This window comes from Phacochoerus africanus, chromosome 16 (assembly GCF_016906955.1).
Source record: "Phacochoerus africanus isolate WHEZ1 chromosome 16, ROS_Pafr_v1, whole genome shotgun sequence".
NCBI lineage: Eukaryota > Metazoa > Chordata > Mammalia > Artiodactyla > Suidae > Phacochoerus > Phacochoerus africanus.
In genome coordinates this window covers 14,212,697-14,231,813 of record NC_062559.1, presented here as the reverse complement: position 1 = coordinate 14,231,813, position 19,117 = coordinate 14,212,697, and the positions used below count along the sequence as shown (strand labels likewise).

At 39.1% G+C, this 19,117-nt stretch overlaps 1 protein-coding gene and 1 long non-coding RNA gene across 8 annotated transcripts in view; one reads left to right on the top strand and one right to left on the bottom strand.

The window, feature by feature from the left end:
• Positions 1 to 19,117, bottom strand: part of LOC125117381 (uncharacterized) — a 125,947-nt gene that overhangs the window by 10,321 nt on the left and 96,509 nt on the right. The gene's annotated exons all lie outside the window — the stretch shown is intronic.
• The window catches only part of AGBL3 (AGBL carboxypeptidase 3), a 100,608-nt gene continuing 81,983 nt past the window's right edge, over positions 493 to 19,117 (top strand). For 2 of the 7 annotated variants that reach the window (XM_047763198.1, XM_047763199.1), the window contains exons 1-3: positions 515 to 1,407; positions 1,874 to 1,981; positions 3,418 to 3,478. In XM_047763198.1, the coding sequence (XP_047619154.1) occupies positions 1,306 to 1,407; positions 1,874 to 1,981; positions 3,418 to 3,478 (271 nt within the window). In that variant the 5' untranslated portion in view covers positions 515 to 1,305. Of the gene's footprint in view, positions 1,408 to 1,873; positions 1,982 to 3,417; positions 3,479 to 19,117 lie in introns of all 7 variants that reach the window. The other 5 variants (XM_047763202.1, XM_047763201.1, XM_047763200.1 and 2 more) reach the window with 5 other exon arrangements.

The window sequence follows — 19,117 nt, the reverse complement described above, 5'->3', positions numbered from 1 at the left end:
TGACTAAGTCTGTTATGAGTAGATCATATTTAATTAGATGAGACCATACATGTAAAGTGATTCGCACAGTATCCCAGAAAATGTTCTTGATACGTTAGCTATTATACTAAAAGAATCTCTGAACAGGTAAGGAGCTTGAGAGTTCACCCTATAGATCAAATTTCTAAAGAGGAAAGTCTCATTTTTTCCAAATCCAATAAAGATCATTAGTCACACAAATGTGCAGAACGCAACTCAGTGTGGGTTCAAATAAAGATCGACAAAACTCAAGTCTTAATCAGTTTGCTCTACTGCCTGCTAGTAGGGACCTGGCAAACAACCGAAATGCAGAACCGTGGGTACAAACAGCCGTCCTGCCACCACGCATAAGAGCGCACGCGAGCCCTCTGAACACTACCGCCCACGAGCCGTGGAAACCCTCCATTGCGGTCTGCTCTCCCACTACTTCCCGTCATCCTCCCGGCTTTCCGTTTCTTTTAGCCGAAGTCTCGCGTAGCTGGGGCTGTCCGAGGTCTCGCGAGAGTGTTCCCGTTGCCCTGGTAACTCCTGCTGCGCCTGCGGGTAAAGAACGCGGCTGAGGCTGCTAAAGGGCCGCTGCTTTCGGTCGCCGGGCTCTTGCTAGTGCTGGCAGAACGGCTGCTCCCGGCACGGAAGGGACGTCAGGCCTGACCAGGGGACGCCGGACCGGAGTGAGGGGGGCCGAGTTGGGCCAGTGACGTGCTGAGAGGGAAAACCCCCGCGGGAAACGAGCGCGCCCCAACAAATGAGCCCCTCCCCGCACAGCCGTGTCGCGGAGTGTGGAAGAGTTTGCAGCCGGGAATTGTGGCTTCGCCGTCCTTCCCTCCGAGGAAGCCCTCGTTCCTGCCGGTAGACCTGTCCCGGCGCCGCTGAGTGTGGTCACGCTGCTGTTACCTCTTCTGCTTCTGACGCGAAGGCTACTCACGGAGCGCTCATTAGATGCATCTGTGCATATGGCTTTCCTGAAGCTCAGCTCAGGTTTTACTACGCTTCTTGTCAGCACGGTGGTGCGCGTCGTAGGCTCGTGTAAGGAAAGAGAATCAAGATTTATCCAGTCCAGTTTTCCTAACTTGGAGTTGTGAAACCTGGACCTAACTTCAGTATCTTACTACTGAAAGTGTCACCCATAAAGTAGACTTCTCTGTTAAATTCGTAGTTTTTTGCTGTGGAACTTGGGCTTTGTTTTATGTAGTCCACGCTTGAAAACGCCTTTTAGAGAGGAGTATAAGCCGTTGGTTCGAAATTAGTAGATTCTTTTGGTCTCTCAAAAATAGCAGAATCTCAACAATGAGTTTCTATTCTTATTTTAGTAACCTCTTGAAAGAATACTTGCATAGGAGGGTTAATGAGCATTGCCAATCCAACCTTCTGATAACTATTGAAATTCCGGTAAGACTAATATGCAATCTTAGAACAGAGACATTATCTATTAACCAAAAGAGAAAGAGAAAAGCCTATTTTTATTTGAACTGTTGGTCAAATGAAAATTTAGCAGAAAAATAACTAGATAGCTACAACTTACTGCCTGAATAAATAGCTAATTTTTCTTTGATTCCTCATCTTTTTAATGCCTTAAGATCATTAATTGTAGATATAGGATGTAAATGATTGGGCTATGTACCCTGGAAATTACTTTTTAAATTATCTATTTGATTTGACTTGTATTGTGAATTTTGTTTCTCGAGCTTGTAAAAGTGGAAAATTTCTTCAAATCTTTGAAACTAAAGTTTAATTACTTTTTAGAAAAGCCTTGTTACCACTATTAATTAAATACAAGTGGATATATTCTAGTATACACATTTAATGTGTACTCAAAAAAAATTGTCGAACAAGTTCCTTGCAAATTGTTTTACAGCCTACCTACATAATACAAGATATTTCAAGCCACATACTGGAAGAGATGTCAGAAGATTCAGAAAAGGAAGACTATTCAGACAGAACAATCAGTGATGAATATGAATCAGTATGTTTTTCTCTCTTAGAGATAAAAACTTTTTATAAAGGATAAATTTCCAGTACAAATATTGTAAGTTCAATTGGTTATAAAAATCACTTGTCCCTGAAGCTGGGAAATAAATTGATTAAAAGTGAAGATACTGCAGTGTGCAGTATGCCCTATCTAGAAAGAGAATCTATGTTGATACTGAGGTGTTTTTGTTTGTTTGTTTTGGCTTTTTAGGGCCACACTCACTGCATGTGGATGTTCTCGGGGCTAGGGGTAGAATCAGAGCAGCAATGCTGCACTTGGGCCGCAACAGCCGCAGCAATGCTGGACCTGGGCCGCGTCTGTGACCTATACCACAATTCATGGCAACACCAGATCCTTAACTCACTGAGCAAGGCCAGGGATCAACCCAAAACCTCATGGTTCCTAGTCGCTTTGCCATAATGGAAACTCCGGAGATTTTTTTGAGAAAATATTTTGGCTGATTCTTTTGAATTTTTATTAAAATTATAATTCATGTCCACTTACTTTCTTACATGTACTAATTCTGTGTTACATGATAATGTGTCATGTTATTGAAACTTCCTATGTTCTAAACCTACTGTTTGTCACAATAATAGGCTTAATGTGGCACTGATGAAACAAAGGAGTGTACAGAGATTAAGGGGATGGGAGAGACACAAATGCAGTAGTTAAAAATGTTTTGTCTGGGAGTTCCCATTGTGGCTCAGTGGAAACGAATCTGACTAGCATCCATGAGGATGCAGGTTCGATCCCTGGCCCCGCTCAGTGGGTTTAAGGATCTGGCGTTGCCGCGAGCTGTGGGGTAGGTCACAGATGTAGCTCGGATCCCACATTGTTGTGGCTCTGGCATAGCTACAGCTCTGATTCGACCCCTAGCCTGAGAACTTCATATGCTGCAGGTGCAGCCCTGAAAAGACAAAAGAATATATATATATATATATATTTTTTTTTTTTTTTGGTCTGGTCTCAGTATATAGTTCTAAGAAATTTCCTTCACATTTTAGTTAAGTATAAATTATCTATGTTAAGGTAAGATCTCAGAATAAATTCCCTAAATGATGTATAACCTTTAAGTCAATGACTTTTTGTGTTTCTTTTCTTTCTTTTTTTGGGGGGAGGGAGTAATTTTATTCTTAATTTAAATTGTTTTGCCAAGTTTATTAAGAATCTTTAAACTATTTTTTTCTACCTGTAATCATTAATATCACCTTACCTTGTGGAGGAAAAGAAATGAAAAATGAATACTCTTGTTTCAGAATGTTCTAAGTGTTGGGTGCTTTGAGACCAGTAGCCCCTGATAATCCTTTTTTTCATTTATTAAAGATTAAAAACATGCACTGAATTCTAAGTACTAAGGTAGATGTAAAAAGATTTCTGAATTTGGAAACTGTTGGTTTTTAAAAGAAATATTTTAAAACCTCTTGTTTTAGGATGAGGATACCTTTATGAAATTTGTAAAAGAAGATATCCATCACTGTGCACTCTTAACAGGTTTGAAATTATCCATATAGCCTCCCTTCTCTTTATGATAATACCTTATATGGATTAAAAATAAAACTACAAGACAAGTCAGATTGAATAATATAGGGAATTATTATTCTGTTATTGATAAAGAGAGATGTATTTACCTTTATAAGAATCTCTTGGAGTTCAAACTTTTTTTTCAATTTTTTTTTATTTATAATATTGTTAGTTTCAAATGTACAGCAGAGTGATTCAATTGTATATATATTTTCTTCAGATTATTTTCCATTATAGATTATCACATTGGGTATTATTCCCTGTGTTATTCAGTAAATCCTCATTGCTTATCTATTTTATGTATAGCAGATTGTATCTGTTAATCCCATACTCCTTTTATTTCCCTCCCTCCCTCCCAGTCCTTTCCCCTGTGGTAACCCTAAGTTCGTTTTCTGTGTTGAGTCTGTTTTGTATATAGATTCATTTGTATTATTTTTTAGATTCTATATATAAGTGATATAATTAATTGGTCTTTCCCATCTGACTGACTTCGCTAAGAACAACAGTCTCTAGGTCCATTCATGTTGTTGCAGATGGCGATATCTCATCCTTTTTTATGGCTGAGTAATATTCTATTGTGCGTATGTACCCATGTACACTACATCTTAAGCCAATCATTTGCTGATGAGTACTTGGATTTTTTCCATGTCTTGCTGTTACAAACATTGCTGCTAAGAATACTGAAGTACCTGAATCATTTTGAATTAGAGTTTTATTTATACACAGGAGTGGGATTGCTAGATCGTATAGTATTTCTACTTTTAATTTTAAGGAACCGCCATACTGTTTTCCATAATCGCTGGAAAATTATATCCAATTTATATTCCCATCAACAGTGTAGGAGAGTTCCCTTTTCTCGACACCCCATCCAACTTTTGTATTATTTGTAGACATTTTGATGATAGTCAGTCTGACCTGTGTGAAATGATACTTCATTGTGCTTTTAATTTACATTTCTCTAATAATTAGTGATTTGAACATCTTTTCATTTGCCTGTTGGCTGTCTCTTCATCTCCTTTGGAAAAATAACTTTTTAAGTCTTCTACCCATTTTTGGATTGGGTTGGGGGGGGGGGTCCTGGGTTTTCTTGTTTTTTGTTTGGTTTTTTTGGCCTTGCCTGTGGCATGTGGAAGTTCCCTCGTCAGGGATCAAACCCACGCCACAGTAGCAACCTAAACCATTGCAATAACAATGCCAGATCCTTAATCTGCTGCACTACAAGAGAACTCTGGATTAATTGGGCTTTTTTTTTTGATACTGAGTTTTATGAGCTCTTCAGGTATTTTTGATATATTAACCCCTTCTCAGATGCATAGTTTGCAAATATTTTTCCCATTCTGTTGGTTGTCTTCGTTTTGTTGATGGTTTCCTTTACTATGTGAAAGCTTTTAAGTTTGATTAGATCCCATTTGTTTTTATTTCTTTTGCCTTGGGAGACTTATCTAAGAAAATGTTGCTATGATATATGTCTGAGAATGTTTTCCGTGTGTTCTCTTAGGAGTTTTATGGTGTCATGTGTATTTTAGGTCTTTATACCATTTTGAGTTTATTTTTGTATATGGTGTGGGTGAGTGTTTCTGTTTCATTGATTACATGTAGCTATTCATCTTGCCCAGCACCACTGTTGAAGAGGCTGTCTTCTCTTGTATGTTCTTGCCTCTTTTGTAGTAGATTAATTGACCTTAGAACTGTGGATTTATTTCTGGACTTTCTCTTCTGTTTGATTGATTACTATAGCTTTGTAGTATAATCTGAAGTCTGGAAGCGTCATCCCTGCTGCTTTGTTCTTTTCCTCAGGGTTTCTTTGGCAATTTTGGGTCTTTTGTGGTTCCATATAAATTTTAGGATTATGTATACTAGTTCTGCAAAAAATACCATTGGTATTTTGATAGGGATTACATTAAATCTGAAGATTTCTTTGGTAATGTTATTATTTTAACAATATTAATTCTTACAATCGAGAGCATAGGATATCTTTCCATTTCTTTGAATCATCCTCAGTTTCCTTTATCACTGTTTCAGTTTTCAGCATATGGGTCCTTCACCTCTTTGGTTAGGTAGATTTCTAAGTAATTTTTTAAATGATTTTCAATGGGATTTTTTTTTTTTTTACTTGCTGATATTTTACTATTAGTATAAAGAAATATAATGTATTTCCCTATATTAATCTTGTTTCCTGCTTGCTGAATTCACTTATTAGTACCAATAATTTTTGTGTTCAATATGTAGAGGATCATGTCATCTGCAAATAGTGGGTTTTGCCTGTTGTCTTCCAATTTGGATAACTTTATTTTATTGTCTGATTGCTGTGGCTAAGACTTCCAATACTATATTGAGTAGAAATGGTGAGAGAGGGCATTCTTTGTCTTGTTCCTAAATTTAGCAGGAAGGGTTTTAGTTTTTCACCATTGAGTACTATGTTGGCTATAGATTTGTCATAGAATCTTTTATTATATTGAGATATTTTCCTTCTATACTCACTTTGGTGTGAGTTTTTATCATGAATTGATGTTGAATTTTGTTAGATGCTTTTTCTGTGCCTATTTAGATGATCATGTGGTTTTTGTCTTTCTTTTTGTTAATGTGGAGTATCATACTGATTGATTTGTATATGTTGAACCATCCTTGTGACCCTGGAATTAATCCAGTTTGATCATGTTATATGATCCTTTTTGTGTATTGTTGAATTTAGTTTACTAATATTTTGTGGAAGATTTTTGCATCTGTATTCATCAAAGATATTGGCCTGTGATTTTCCTTTTTTGTAATATCTTTGTCTGCTTTTGGTAACAGGGTGATGGTGGCATCATAGAGCTTGGCATTCTTTCCTTGTCCTCAATTTTTTTGGAATAGTTTGAGAAGAATACATATAAGTTATTTGTTTTATGTTCTGTAGAATTCCCCAGAGAAGCCATCCAGTCCTGGACTTTTGCTCGCAGGAAGTTTTCTTTGTTTTTGTTTATTGAGTCTATTTACCTTTAGTAATTGGTCTGCTCAATTTTACCTGTTTCTTCTTGACTCAGTTTTGGAAGGCTGTATATTTCTAGAAACTTGTCCATTTCTTTAGGGTGTCCAATTTGTTGGCACTTAACTCTTCGTAGTATTCTCTTAAAAAAAATTTTTTTTTTTGATTTCTGCCCTATTGGTTGTTCTTTCTCCTCTTTCATTTCTTCTTTTGCTTATTTGAGTCCTCTCCCTTTTCCTCTTGATGAGCCTGGCTGGAGGTGTTTGTCAGTTTTGCTTATCTTTTCAAAAACCCAGCTGTTTATGGTTTCTATTGCTTTTTTAATCTCAATTTTATTTATTACCTGTCTGATCCTTATTATTTCCTTCTTTCTGCTGACATGAATTTTTGGTTGTTGTGGTTTCAGGTATTGTAGGTGGTAGTTTAGATTATGGGTTTTTTAAAATTTTTATTTATTTATTTATTTATTTATTTATTATTTTTTCTTTTGTCTTTTTGCTATTTCTTTGGGCCACTCCCGTGGCATATGAGGTTCCCAGGCTAGGGGTCGAATCAGAACTGTAGCCATTGGCCTACGCCAGAGCCACAGCAACGCGGGATCCAAGCCGCGTCTGCAACCTACACCACAGCTCACGGCAATGCCGGATCGTTAACCCACTGAGCAAGGGCAGGAACCGAACCCGCAACCTCATGGTTCCTAGTCGGATTCGTTAACCACTGCGCCACGACGGGAACTCCAGATTATGGGGTTTTTTGACATTTTTTTCTCCTTGAGGAAAACCTATATTGCTTTGATAGTTCCTCTTAGAACTGTTTGAGCTGTATCCCATAGATTTTTGTAAGGTTGTGTTTTCATTTTTGTTTGTCCTGAGGTGTATTCTCATTTATTCTTTGATTTCATAGCTTATCCATTGGTTTGTTTTTTTTTTTTTTAGTAGCATGTTGCTTAGCTTATGTGTGTTCATTCTCCTGTTTTTCTTTCTGTGGCTGATTTCTAGTTTCATACCAGTGTGGTCAAAAAAGATGCTTGAGATAATTTCTGTCCTACTAATTCGTCGAGACTTGTTTTGTGGCATAATGTGTCGTCTATCCTAGACAGTGTTCCATGTGCACTTGAAAAGAATGTGTATGGGGGGAGATTGATGTCATGTCCTGTAGATACCAATTAAGTCCAACTGGTCTGTTATGTCATTTGGGACCTCTGTTGCCTTATTGATTCTCTGTTTGATGTCAGTGGGTTGTTAAAGGCTTCTAGTATTATTGTACTCTATCTATCAGTTCCTTTTGTGTCTGTTAGTATTTATTTTATTTAGGTGGTCTTGTATTGGGTGCATATATATTAACAAGTGTAATATCTTCTTGTTGTATTGTAAGATCCTCTTCTTGTATTGCTCCCTTTATCATTATATAATATTCTTGTTTGTCTTTCTTTTTATGGCCTGTAAAAAAATTTATCTTGTCTGATATGAGTATTGCTATCCCCACATTCTTATTGTTTCAATTTGCAAGAAATATCCTTTGAAAGTGATCTGTGTGTCCTTTGCCTAAAGTGAGTCTTTTGTAGTGGCATATTGTAGGTTCTTGTTTTGTTTTTGTTTTTGCTTTTGTTCTCTGACATTCATTTATTTTTAAATGATTTTTATTTTTTCCATCATAGCTGGTTTACAGTGTTCTATCAATTTTCTGCTGTACAGAGGTGACCAAGTCACATATATACATTCTTTTTCTCCCATCATGCTCCATCATAAGTCACTAGATATAGTTCCCAGTGCTATACAGCAGGATCTCATTGTTTATCCATTCCAAAGGCAATGATTTTGCATCTGTTAACCCCAAATTCCCAGTCCATCCCACTCCCTCCACTTCCCCTTTGGCAACCACAAGTCTCTTCTCCAAGTCCCTGATTTTCTTTTCTGTGGAAAGGTTCATTTGAGCCGTATATTAGATTCCAGATATAAGTGAAATCATATGGTATTTGTCTTTTTCTGACTTACTTCACTTAGTATGAGAGTCTCTGCGTCCATCCATGTTGATGCAGGTTCTTGTTTTTTTATCCAACCTACCATTCTGCATCTTTTGATTAGAGAATTTAGCCCAGTGACATTTAAAGTAATTAAATGTCAATGGTTTAAACATTTTTTAATGAAGATAATGCAATTTTATTTATTTTGTTATTTTTAAAATTTTTTATTACTCAAATGAATTTATCACATTTGTAGTTGAATAATGATCATAACAATCTGATTTCACTGGATTTCCATCCCACAGCCCAGGCACATCCCCCCACCCCCCAAACTGTCTCCTCTGGAGACCATAAGTTTTTCAATGTCTGTGAGTCAGCATCTGTTCTGCAAAGAAGTCAGTCTGTCCTTTTTTCAGATTCCACATGTCAGTGAAAGCATTGGATGTTGGTGTCTCATTGTACGGCTGACGTCACTTAGCATGATAGTTTCTAGGTCCATCCATGTTGCTAAAAATGCTGGTATTTCGTGCTTTTTGATGGCTGAGTAATAATCCATTGTGTATATGTACCACATCTTCCTGATCCACTCCTCTGTCGATGGACATTGAGGTTGTTTCCATGTCTTGGCTATTGTAAATAGTGCTGCAATGAACATCGGAGTACATGTGTCTTTGCGAGTCATGGTTTTCTCTGGACAGATGCCCAGGAGTGGGATTGCTGGATCAAATGGTAGTTCTATGTTTAGTTTTCTGAGGCATCTCCATACTGCTTTCCACAGTGGTTGCACCAATTTACAATCCCCCCAACAGTGTACTGGGGTTCCTTTTTCTCCACACCCTCTCCAGCACTTCTTGTTTGTAGACTTTTGGATGCTGGCCATTCTGGCTGGTGTAAGGTGGTACCTCATCATGTTTTGATTTGCATTTCTCTAATAATGAGTGATGCTGAACATCTTTTCATGTGTTTCTCGGCCATCTGTATGTCTTCTTTGGAGAACTGTCTGTTTAGATCTTCTGCCCATTTTTGGATGGGGTTGTTTGTTTTTTTGGTATGGAGCTGCAGAAGGTGTTTATAAATTTTGGAAATTAATCCCTTGTCAGTGGATTCACTTGCAAAGATTTTCTCCCATTCTGTGGGTTGTCTTTTTGTGTTGTTTATGGTTTCCTTTGCTGTGCAGAAACTTTGAAGTTTGATTAGGTCCCATTTGTTTATTTTTCTTTTTATTGTCAGTACCCTGATAGGTGGATCTGAGAAGATGTTGCTGTCGTTTACGTCAGAAAGTGTTTGGCCTATGTTTTCCTCTAGGAGTTTGATAGTGTCTGGTCTTATATGTAGGTCTTTAATCCATTTGGAGTTTATTTTTGTGTATGGTGTTAGGGAGTGTTCTAATTTCATTCTTTTCCATGTGGCTGTCCAGTTTTCCCAGCACCACTTATTGAACAAGCTGTCCTTTCTCCATTGTATATCCTTGCCTCCTTTGTCATAGATGAGTTGGCTCTAGGTGTGTGGGTTTAATTCTGGGCTTTCTATCCTGTTCCACTGATCTATATTTCTGTTTTTGTGCCAGTACCGTGCGGTTTTGATGACTGTTGCTGTGTAGTATAGTCTGAAGTCCTGGAGCCTGATTCCTCCAGCTCCATTTTTCTTTTTCAGGATGTCTTCGGCTATTCTGGGTCTTTTGTGCGTCCAAACAAACTTTTAAATATTTTGTTCGAGTTCTGTGAAAAATGTCCTTGGTGATTTGATAGGGATTGCATTGAATCTGTAGATTGCCTTGGGTAGTATGGTCATTTTGATAATATTAACTCTTCCAGTCCACGAGCATGGTATATCTTTCCATCTATTTGTGTCATCTTTGATTTCTTTCATCAGTGGCTTGTAGTTTTCAGAGTACAGGTCTTTTGTTTCTTTAGGTAGGTTTACTCCTGGGTATTTTATTCTTTTGGATGCAGAGGTAAACGGGATTGCTTCCCTAATTTCCTTTTCTGCTCTTTCATTGTTAGTATATAGAAACTCTATCGATTTCTGTGTATTGATTTTGTATCCTGTGACTTTTCCAAATTGGTGGATGAGCTCTAACAGTTTTTTGGTAGAGTCTTTAGGATTCTCTAGGTATAGTATCATGTCATCTGCAAATAGGGATAGTTTTACTTCTTCCTTTCCAATTTGGATTCCTTTTCTTTCTTTTACTTCTCTGATTGCTGTGGCTAGGACTTCCAGAACTATGTTGAAGAGTAGTGGCGAGAGCGGACATCCTTGTCTTGTTCCTGATCTAGTGGGAATTCTTTCAGCTTTTCACCATTGAGAATGATGTTCGCTGTGGGTTTGTCGCATATGGCCTTTATCATGTTGAGGTAGGTTCCCGTTATGCCCACTTTCTGAAGGGTTTTTATCAGAAATGGGTGTTGGATTTCGTCAAAGGCTTTTTCCACGTCTGTTGAGAGGATCATATGGTTTTTATTCTTCAGTTTGTTAATGTCATGTACCACACTGATTGATTTGCAGATATTGAAGAATCCTTGCATTCCTGGGATAAATCCCACTTGATCATGATGTACAATCCTTTCAGTGTATTGTTGGATGTGGTTTGCTAGTATTTTGTTGAGGATTTTTGCATCGATGTTCATCAGTGAAATTGGCCTGTAGTTTTCTTTTTTTGTGGACTCTTTGTCCAGTTTTGGTACCAGGGTGATGGTGGCCTCATAGAGTGAGTTTGGGAGTATCTCTTCCTATGCAGTTTTTTGAAATAGTTTCAGAAGGAGAGGTGTTAGCTCTTCTCTAAATGTGTGATAGACTTCGCCTGTGAAGCCATCTGGTCCTGGACTTTTGTTTGTTGGAAGTTTTTTAATCACAGTTTCAATTTCAGTTCTTGTGATGGGTCCATTCATCTTTTCTATTTCATCTTGGTTTAGTCCAGGAAGATTGTACTTTTCTAAGAATTTGTCCATTTCTTCTAGGTTTTCCATTTTATTGGCATATAGTTGCATATAGTAGTCTCTTATGATCCTTTGTATTTCTGTGGTATCCGTTGTTACTTCTCCTTTTTCATTTCTAATTTTATTGATTTGAGTCCTCTCTCTTTTTTTCTTGATAAGTCTGGCTAGGGGTTTATCAATTTTGTCGATCTTTTCAAAGAACCAGCTTTTCGTTTCATTGATCTTTTCTATGGTTTTCTTTGTTTCTATTTCATTGATTCCTGCTCTGATCTTTATGATTTCTTTCCTTCTACTCACTTTAGGTCTTGTCTGTTCTTCCCTCTTGATCTGCTTTAGATGTAAAGTTAGGTTGTTTATTTGGGCTTTTTCTTGTTTCCTGAGGTGGGCTAGTATTGTTATAAACTTTCCTCTTAGAACAGCTTTTGCTGCATCCCATAGGTTTTGGAGTGTCGTATCTTTGTTGTCATTTGCTGCCAGGTATTTTTTAATTTCCTCTTTGATTTCTTCAGTGATCCATTGGTTGTTTAGTAGCACGTTGTTGAGTCTCCACGTGTTTGTGTTTTTTGCAGTTTTATTTTCTTGTTGTTGATTTCCAGTCGTATAGCATTGTGGTCGGGAGAGATGCTTGATATGATTTCAATTTTCTTAAAGTTACTGAGGTTGGATTTGTAGCCCAGGATATGGTCAATCTTAGAGAATGTTCCATGTGCACTTGAGAAGAATGTGTATTCTGTTTCTTTTGAATGAAATGTCCTATAAATATCTATTAAGTCCATCTGGTTTAATGTATCATTCAGGGCCTGTGTTTCCTTATTGATTTTCTGTCTGGTTGATCTGTCCATTGCTGTAAGTGGGGTGTTAAAGTCCCCCACTATGATTGTATTATTGTTGATTTCTCCTTTTAAGGTTGTTAGCAGTTGCCTTATATATTGTGGTGAACTTGTGTTGGGTGCATAGATATTTAAAATTTTTGTAACATCTTCTTGGATTGATCCTTTAATCATTATGTAATGTCCTTCTTTGTCCCTGAGAATATTCTTCATTTTAAAGTCTATTTTGTCTGATATGAGTATTGCTACTCCAGCTTTCTTTTGATCCCTTTTTGCATGAAATATTTTCTTCCACCCTCTCACTTTCAATTTGTATGTGTCCCTAGAAGTGAAGTGGGTCTCTTGAAGACAGCATATATATGGGTCTGGTTTTCGTATCCATTCATCCAGTCTCTGTCTTTTCGTTGGGGTGTTTAGTCCATTCACATTTAAGGTAATTATTGATATGTATGTTCTTACTGCCATTTTATTGATTACTTTGGATTTGTTTTTGCTGCTCTTTTTCCCTTTCCTTCTTCTCTTGTTCTTTTCTGCCTATAGAAGTTCCTTTAGTATTTGTTGTAAGGCTGGTTTAGTGTTGCTGAATTCTCTCAGCTTTTGCTTATCTGTGAAGGTTTTGATTTCTCCTCCACATCTGAATGAGAGCCTTGCTGGGTAGAGTAATCTTGGTTGGAGGTTTTTTCCTTTCATCACGTTGAGTATATCATGCCACTCCCTTCTGGCCTGCAGAGTTTCTGTTGAAAACTCTGCTGATAACCTTATCGGGGTTCCCTTGTATGTTATTTGTTTCTTTTCCCTAGCTGCTTTCAAGATTTTCTCATTGTCTTTAATTTTGGTCAGTTTGATTAGTGTGTGTCTCGGGGTGTTCCTCCTTGGGTTTATTTTGTATGGTACTCGTTGTGCTTCCTGGATTTGAGTGAGTGATTCCTTCCCCCTGTTAGGGAAGTTTTCAGCTATTATCTCTTGGAATATTTCTTCTGTCTCCTTCTCTCTCTCTTCTTCTTCTGGCACCCCTATAAAACGGATGTTGGTGCATTTAACGTTCTCCCAGAGTTTTCTGAGACTCTCTTCATTTCTTTTCAGTCTTCTTTCTCTTTTCTGTTCTGCATCTGTAAGTTCTACTAATCTGTCTTCTGCCTCCTGTATTCTGCTGTTGGCTGCTTCTAGTGAATTTTTTATTTCAGTTATTGTATTTTGCATCTCTTCTTGTTTCAGTTTTATATCTTGTTTCTCTTTGGTCAGTGTTTCCTGTAAGTTATCCATCTTTGCCTCCAGTTTATTTCCAATGTCTTGCATCATCTTCAACATCAACAGTCTAGAGTCTTTTTCCTGGAGGCTGAGAATCTCCTCCTCACTTAGCTGTTTTTCTGGGGCTTTTTCTTTCTCCCTCATCTGAGTTATAGTTCTCTGTCTTTTCATTTTTATAGGTTTTTGGTGTGGTGACCTTCTTACAGGTAATAGAGCTGTAGCCTCTCTTACTTCTGATGTCTGCCCCCCTGTGGCTGACATCAGTATGGGGGCTTGCTGTAGGCTTCCTGATGGGAGGGGCTGATGCCTGCCCCCTGGTAGGAGGAGCCGATTCTAATCCCTCTGGTGGGTGGGGCTTAGTCTCTGGATGGGATGAGAGGCGGCTGTGTGCCTGAGGGGTCTTTAGGGAGCCTGTTTCCTGAGGGGCGGGGCTGTGATCCCACCTGGGTTGTTGTTTGCCCTGGGACTTCTCAGTGGCCGGCTGATGGGTGGGGCCAGATTTTCCCAAAATGGCCACCTCCAGAGAAAGGCACTGCTGCTGATTATTCCCGAGAGCTTTGCTTTCAATGTCCTTCCCTCACAACAAGCCACGTTCACCCCTGTTTTCCCAGGATGTCCTCCAAGAATTGCGGTCAGGTTTGACCCAGATTCCCTTGGAGACTTTGCTTTGCCCTGGGACTCAGTGCACGTGAAAGTCTGTGTGCGCCTTTTAAGAATGGGGTCCCCGTTTCCCCCAGTCCCATGGAGCTCTTGCGCACAAGCCCCACTGGCGTTCAATGCCAGATGCTCTGGGGCTCTTTCTCCCAGTGCCAGATCCCCACATGTGAGAGTCTGACGTGTGGCTCAGAACTCTCACTCCTGTAGGTGAGTCTCTGTGAACCAGTTAGTTTCCAGTCTGTGGAGCTTCCCACCCAGGAGGTATGGGGTTGTTTATATCCCCCCTCCTACCTCTTGATGTGGCCTCCTCTTTTTCTTCTGGAGTAGGGTATCTTTTTTAAGGTTTCTGGTCCATTTTGGTGAAGTGTGCTCAGTCTTTAGTTGTGAATTTTGTTGTTTTTAGGAGAGAAGTTGAGCTCCAGACCTTCTATTCCGCCATCTTAATCCCGTCTCCCTGGTTTAAACATTTTAAACCTTGTTTTCCAGTTTGTTTTTTTCTGTAGTTCTTCTTTGTTCGTATTTTTCTACTTTTCATTTTTCCTTTTATGGTTTGATGGTTTTTTGTATTATGCTTGAGTTTTGATTATTGCATGTTTTTAACATGTGGTTACCTTGGTTTTCAGGTGTGTTAATCCGTAACCATATCTACTTGCTTTAAACTGATAGTCATATAAGTTCGAACACATTCTAAAAGATCTACATTTTTTTGGAGTTCCCATTGTGGCACAGTGGTTAACAAATCCGACTAGGAAGCATGAGGTTGCGGGTTTGATCCCTGCCCTTGCTCAGTAGGTTAAAGATCCGGTGTTGCCGTGAGCTGTGGTGTAGGTCGCAGACGTGGCTCAGATCCCGAGTTGCTGTGGCTCTGACGTAGGCTGGCAGCTACAGCTCCGATTAGACCCCTAGCCTGGCAACCTCCATGTGCTGTGGGAGCGGCCCAAGAAATGGCAAAAAAAAAAAAAAGATTAAAAAAAAATTCTAAAAGATCTGCATTGTTTTGGAGTTCCCGTCGTGGCGCAGTGGTTAACGAATCCGACTAGGAAGCATGAGGTTGCGGGTTCGATCCCTGGCCTCACTCAGTGGGTTAAGGATTCGGCGTTGCCATGAGCTGTGGTGTAGGTCACAGACGTGGCTCGGTTCCTGCGTTGCTGTGGCTCTGGTGTAGGCTGGCAGCTGCAGCTCTGATTCGACCCCTAGCCTGGGAATCTCCATATGCCGCGGGAGTGGCCCAAGAAATGGCAAAAAGACAAAATAAAATAAAATAAAATAATTTAAAAAATAAAAGATCTACATTTTTATACTTCCCTTCCCTACATTTTGTGATTTTGATGTCATACTTTACATCTTCATGCTTATCCTTTTTTTGTTAATTGCAAATATGATCACTTTTACAAAATTTTTTGACTTTTTTAAATCTTAGTACTGGCTTATTTAAGTGATCTTCAATTTTTTTTTTTTTTTTTTGGCCTTACCTATAGCATATGAAAGTTTCCAGACCAGGGATTGAACATGCTCCACAGTAGCAACCCAAGCCATTACCACGACTATGCCAGATCCTTAACCCGCTGTGTCACAAGAGAACTCCAATCTTTAATCTTTTTATATGCTTGCCTTTCTTGTGGTGATTTTCCCTTTTCTGTAGATATTTGCTTATTTTCTGTTTAGAAAATACCTTTCCATATTCCCTTTAGGGTAGGTTTAGTATTGCTATATTCTTTTAGTTTTTGCCTGTCTGAGAAAATCTTTATCACTCTTTCTATTCCAAATGATAGTCATGCTGGGTAGAGTATCCCAGGTTGCAGGGTTTTCCTTTCAGAACTTTGAATATATCATGCAGTCCCTTCTGACCTATAGAGTTTCTGTAGAGAAATCAACTGGTAGTCTTAATGGGGGTTCCCTTGTAACTTAATCTCTTCTCTCTTGCTCTCTTTAGAATCTTTATTTTTAACTTTTGCCGTTTTAATTATGATATATTTTGGCGTGGGTCTGTTTGGGTTCATCTTGTTTGGGGCCCTCTGTGCTTCCAATACCTGGGTATCTGTATACCTGGATATCTATTTCAGGAAGCTTTCAGGAATTATCTTCAAATATATTTCAATCCCCTTCTCTCTCTCCTCTCCTTCAGGAACCCCTATTATGCATAGCTTGGCACTCTCTGTATTTTCCCATAGATCTAATATGTTGTTTCCTTTTTTTTTTTTTTTTCCATTTCTCTTTCTGTCTGCTGTTTTGATTGGGTGATTTCCATTGTTCTATCTTCCAGATCATTTGTTTATTCTTTTGTGTCATTTAGTTTGCTGTTCATTGCTTCTAGATTGGTTTTTATCTTGGCAAGTGAGTTGTCTAATCTTGATTGGTTCATCTTTATAGTTTCTAGTTCCTTGCTACAGAGCTCTGCATATCTGTTGATACTCTTTCTTAATTTCTTTAGCATGTCTATCACTTCCTTTTTGAACTTGAGGTTTAATAGACCATTGAGGCCTCTTTCATTATTTGTTCTTTTAGGGGACTTTTTAAATTGGGAACAGTTCCTCTGCTTTTTCATTTTACTTAACTTTCTCTGTCTGTGTGAATTTAGGAGAACTAGATATTTACTGTGGTCTTGGGAGTATTTTTATGTGGCAGTGTTCTGTGTAGACTGTGTTTGTCCACAATTTTTGGTGCAAGGGCTGAATGTGATATGGGTACCAGGCCTGTCTTTCTTCACAGTGTGCTGGCCATTAACCCCTTGATAAGGGGATGTGATTGGTGTTGTAGTGTCTGGAGCCTGTGCTTAATGAGAGGCAGGGCTTCCTCCTTGCTCTATGATTGTCACCATCTTGTTGAATTCAGGGTCTGCTTCCTAGTTGCTGGAGTAGAAGTCCTTAGGGTTGGGTTTGATAAGCCTCTATTGCCCTTGCATGTGTGCCCTAAAAGAACTGATTTCTGAAGCAGGTGACACCCTCATGGTCAGAGCAAACCTGTGCACCACCTATGTAGGTGTGTTTGCGGTTCTGCTCAGAAGCAGCCCAAAGCTGCATCCCTTTTCTGCTGTGTTTGTCCCAGATCTGTTGCAAGGCTGTAGTGTGGATCTGAGGGTCTGGGCTGGCTCGTGGCACACTTCTCCCCATTCCTGTCTGCTCCAGATCTGGTGCTAAACTGCACAGTGGAGTGGGTGGAGCTTCCATGCTCTCAGTAGGAAACAAATCACTGCATACTCCAGCCCAGAGCCTATCTGCCCAAGATTCGCCACTTGGATGCCGCATGTTCTTGTGGCACTGCCTGGTGTGTGCACTGATGATGGTCGCCACAGCTCTGCCTGGATCACACCCCAGGAACCCTGGTCTGTTCCTGTGTAGTTAGACTGAATCTTTGCCCTGATCTTGTGCTAGGTTGCGGTGTGGAGTGAGCAGCGACAGGGCATTCACCCTTCAGATTGGGAAATGCAGTAGGGAAGTAGCTGCCAGTGCAAGGCTCTCTCCACCCTGATGGTGAGCAAGCCAATACACATGTACTCCTCATGAGGAGAGTCGAAGCTTCTCCAGTCCTCTCTGTGTCAGTGGACTTCCCAGCAGGCAAGGGGCTTGTCTCTCCCATTCAAGACCCCAGAACTGAGATGCACATATTGCAAGTCTGTCAGCTTCCTCTCCACAATGAGGGTCCACCCATGTGGATGTTCTCGTCTTTACGGATGCCTCTGAGGGGCACAGGTCCTGACCTGATGCCTTTCTCTGTCCTACCGAGATACGTGGAGATCTTCCTTGTAGCTCTAGTTGTATAGGAGATCTTCTGTCAGTTTCCAGGCAGTTTTCTGTGAAAACTGTTTCACATGTAGATGTATTTTTAATGTATTTGTTGGAGGAGGTGAGCTCTATATCCTCCTGAGTCTGTCATCTTGATCCTCCCCTGAAGTTCAAACTTTTAAGGTTTGATGTTTCAAGGAAACTAAATGAAAGTGGTCATTAAAAAGGACCTCACTGGAGTTCCTGTTGTGGCTCAGTGGAAATGAACCCAACTAGTATCCACGAGGATGTGGGTTCGATCCATGGCCTCGCTCAGAGGGTTAAGGATCTGGTGTTGCTGTGAGCTGTGGTGTAGGTCACAGATGCAACTCGGATCCCGCATTGCTGTGGCTGTGGTGTAGGCTGGTGGCTGCAACTCCAGTTAGACTCCTAGTTTAGGAACTTCCATATGCTGCAGGTGTGGCCCTAAAAAAAAAAGGCAAAAATAAATAAATAGAAATAAAGGACTTGACATGAGGATTTACCTTGGCGTTTCTTTAAATAATTAGCTCTTTAAATGCATTTGCAATATGACTCAAGTTTTAGTGAACAATGTTTTCAAAGTATATATTTAAATGAAACGTGCCTGTATGAAGAGTTTACTTATTCATTTGCAAATGTACATGTATATGGCTATTTTAATGTATACTTAATTTTTTTCATTTTATACATTTACAGTACTTTCAGATACACATTAAAATATTTATTTTAAATATTCACATATCTGTCACAGATACTCTGGAATTGAAGATAAGGTTTTTAATCCTATTTATTTAAAAATCATTTTCACCACCACCGTCTAAAACAAGTTTTCGTTTTTGATATAACCACTTGTCTCAGGCTGGTGCGTATCCTTCTAGACCTTTTCCTTTGCATATGTACACATACCTGTGCCGATACTCACAGAAAATTTGTAGTACTATTTTGCAGACTTCTTCCCCCACTTTTTTCTTTTTAAAATTTTGCCTGTCTCTTGGAAGAAAGGGGGTTACTTGCTATTTTAACCAACATTTCCTTGATTGCTACAGAAATTGAGAATTATTTCATATGTTTGTCTATTTATATTCTGCCTTGTTATGAACTGCCCACTCATAGCAATCCTTTGATAACTTTTTTTAAGTTGCTTCTGTTGTTTAGAATCATTTTGATGTTAAGTTTATCATTATTCATCTTTGGCTCTTTATTTTTATATCTGTTAAGCGGCAAAGACCTTTCCTACAGCAAGGGCATCAATAATCACCTAAGTTTC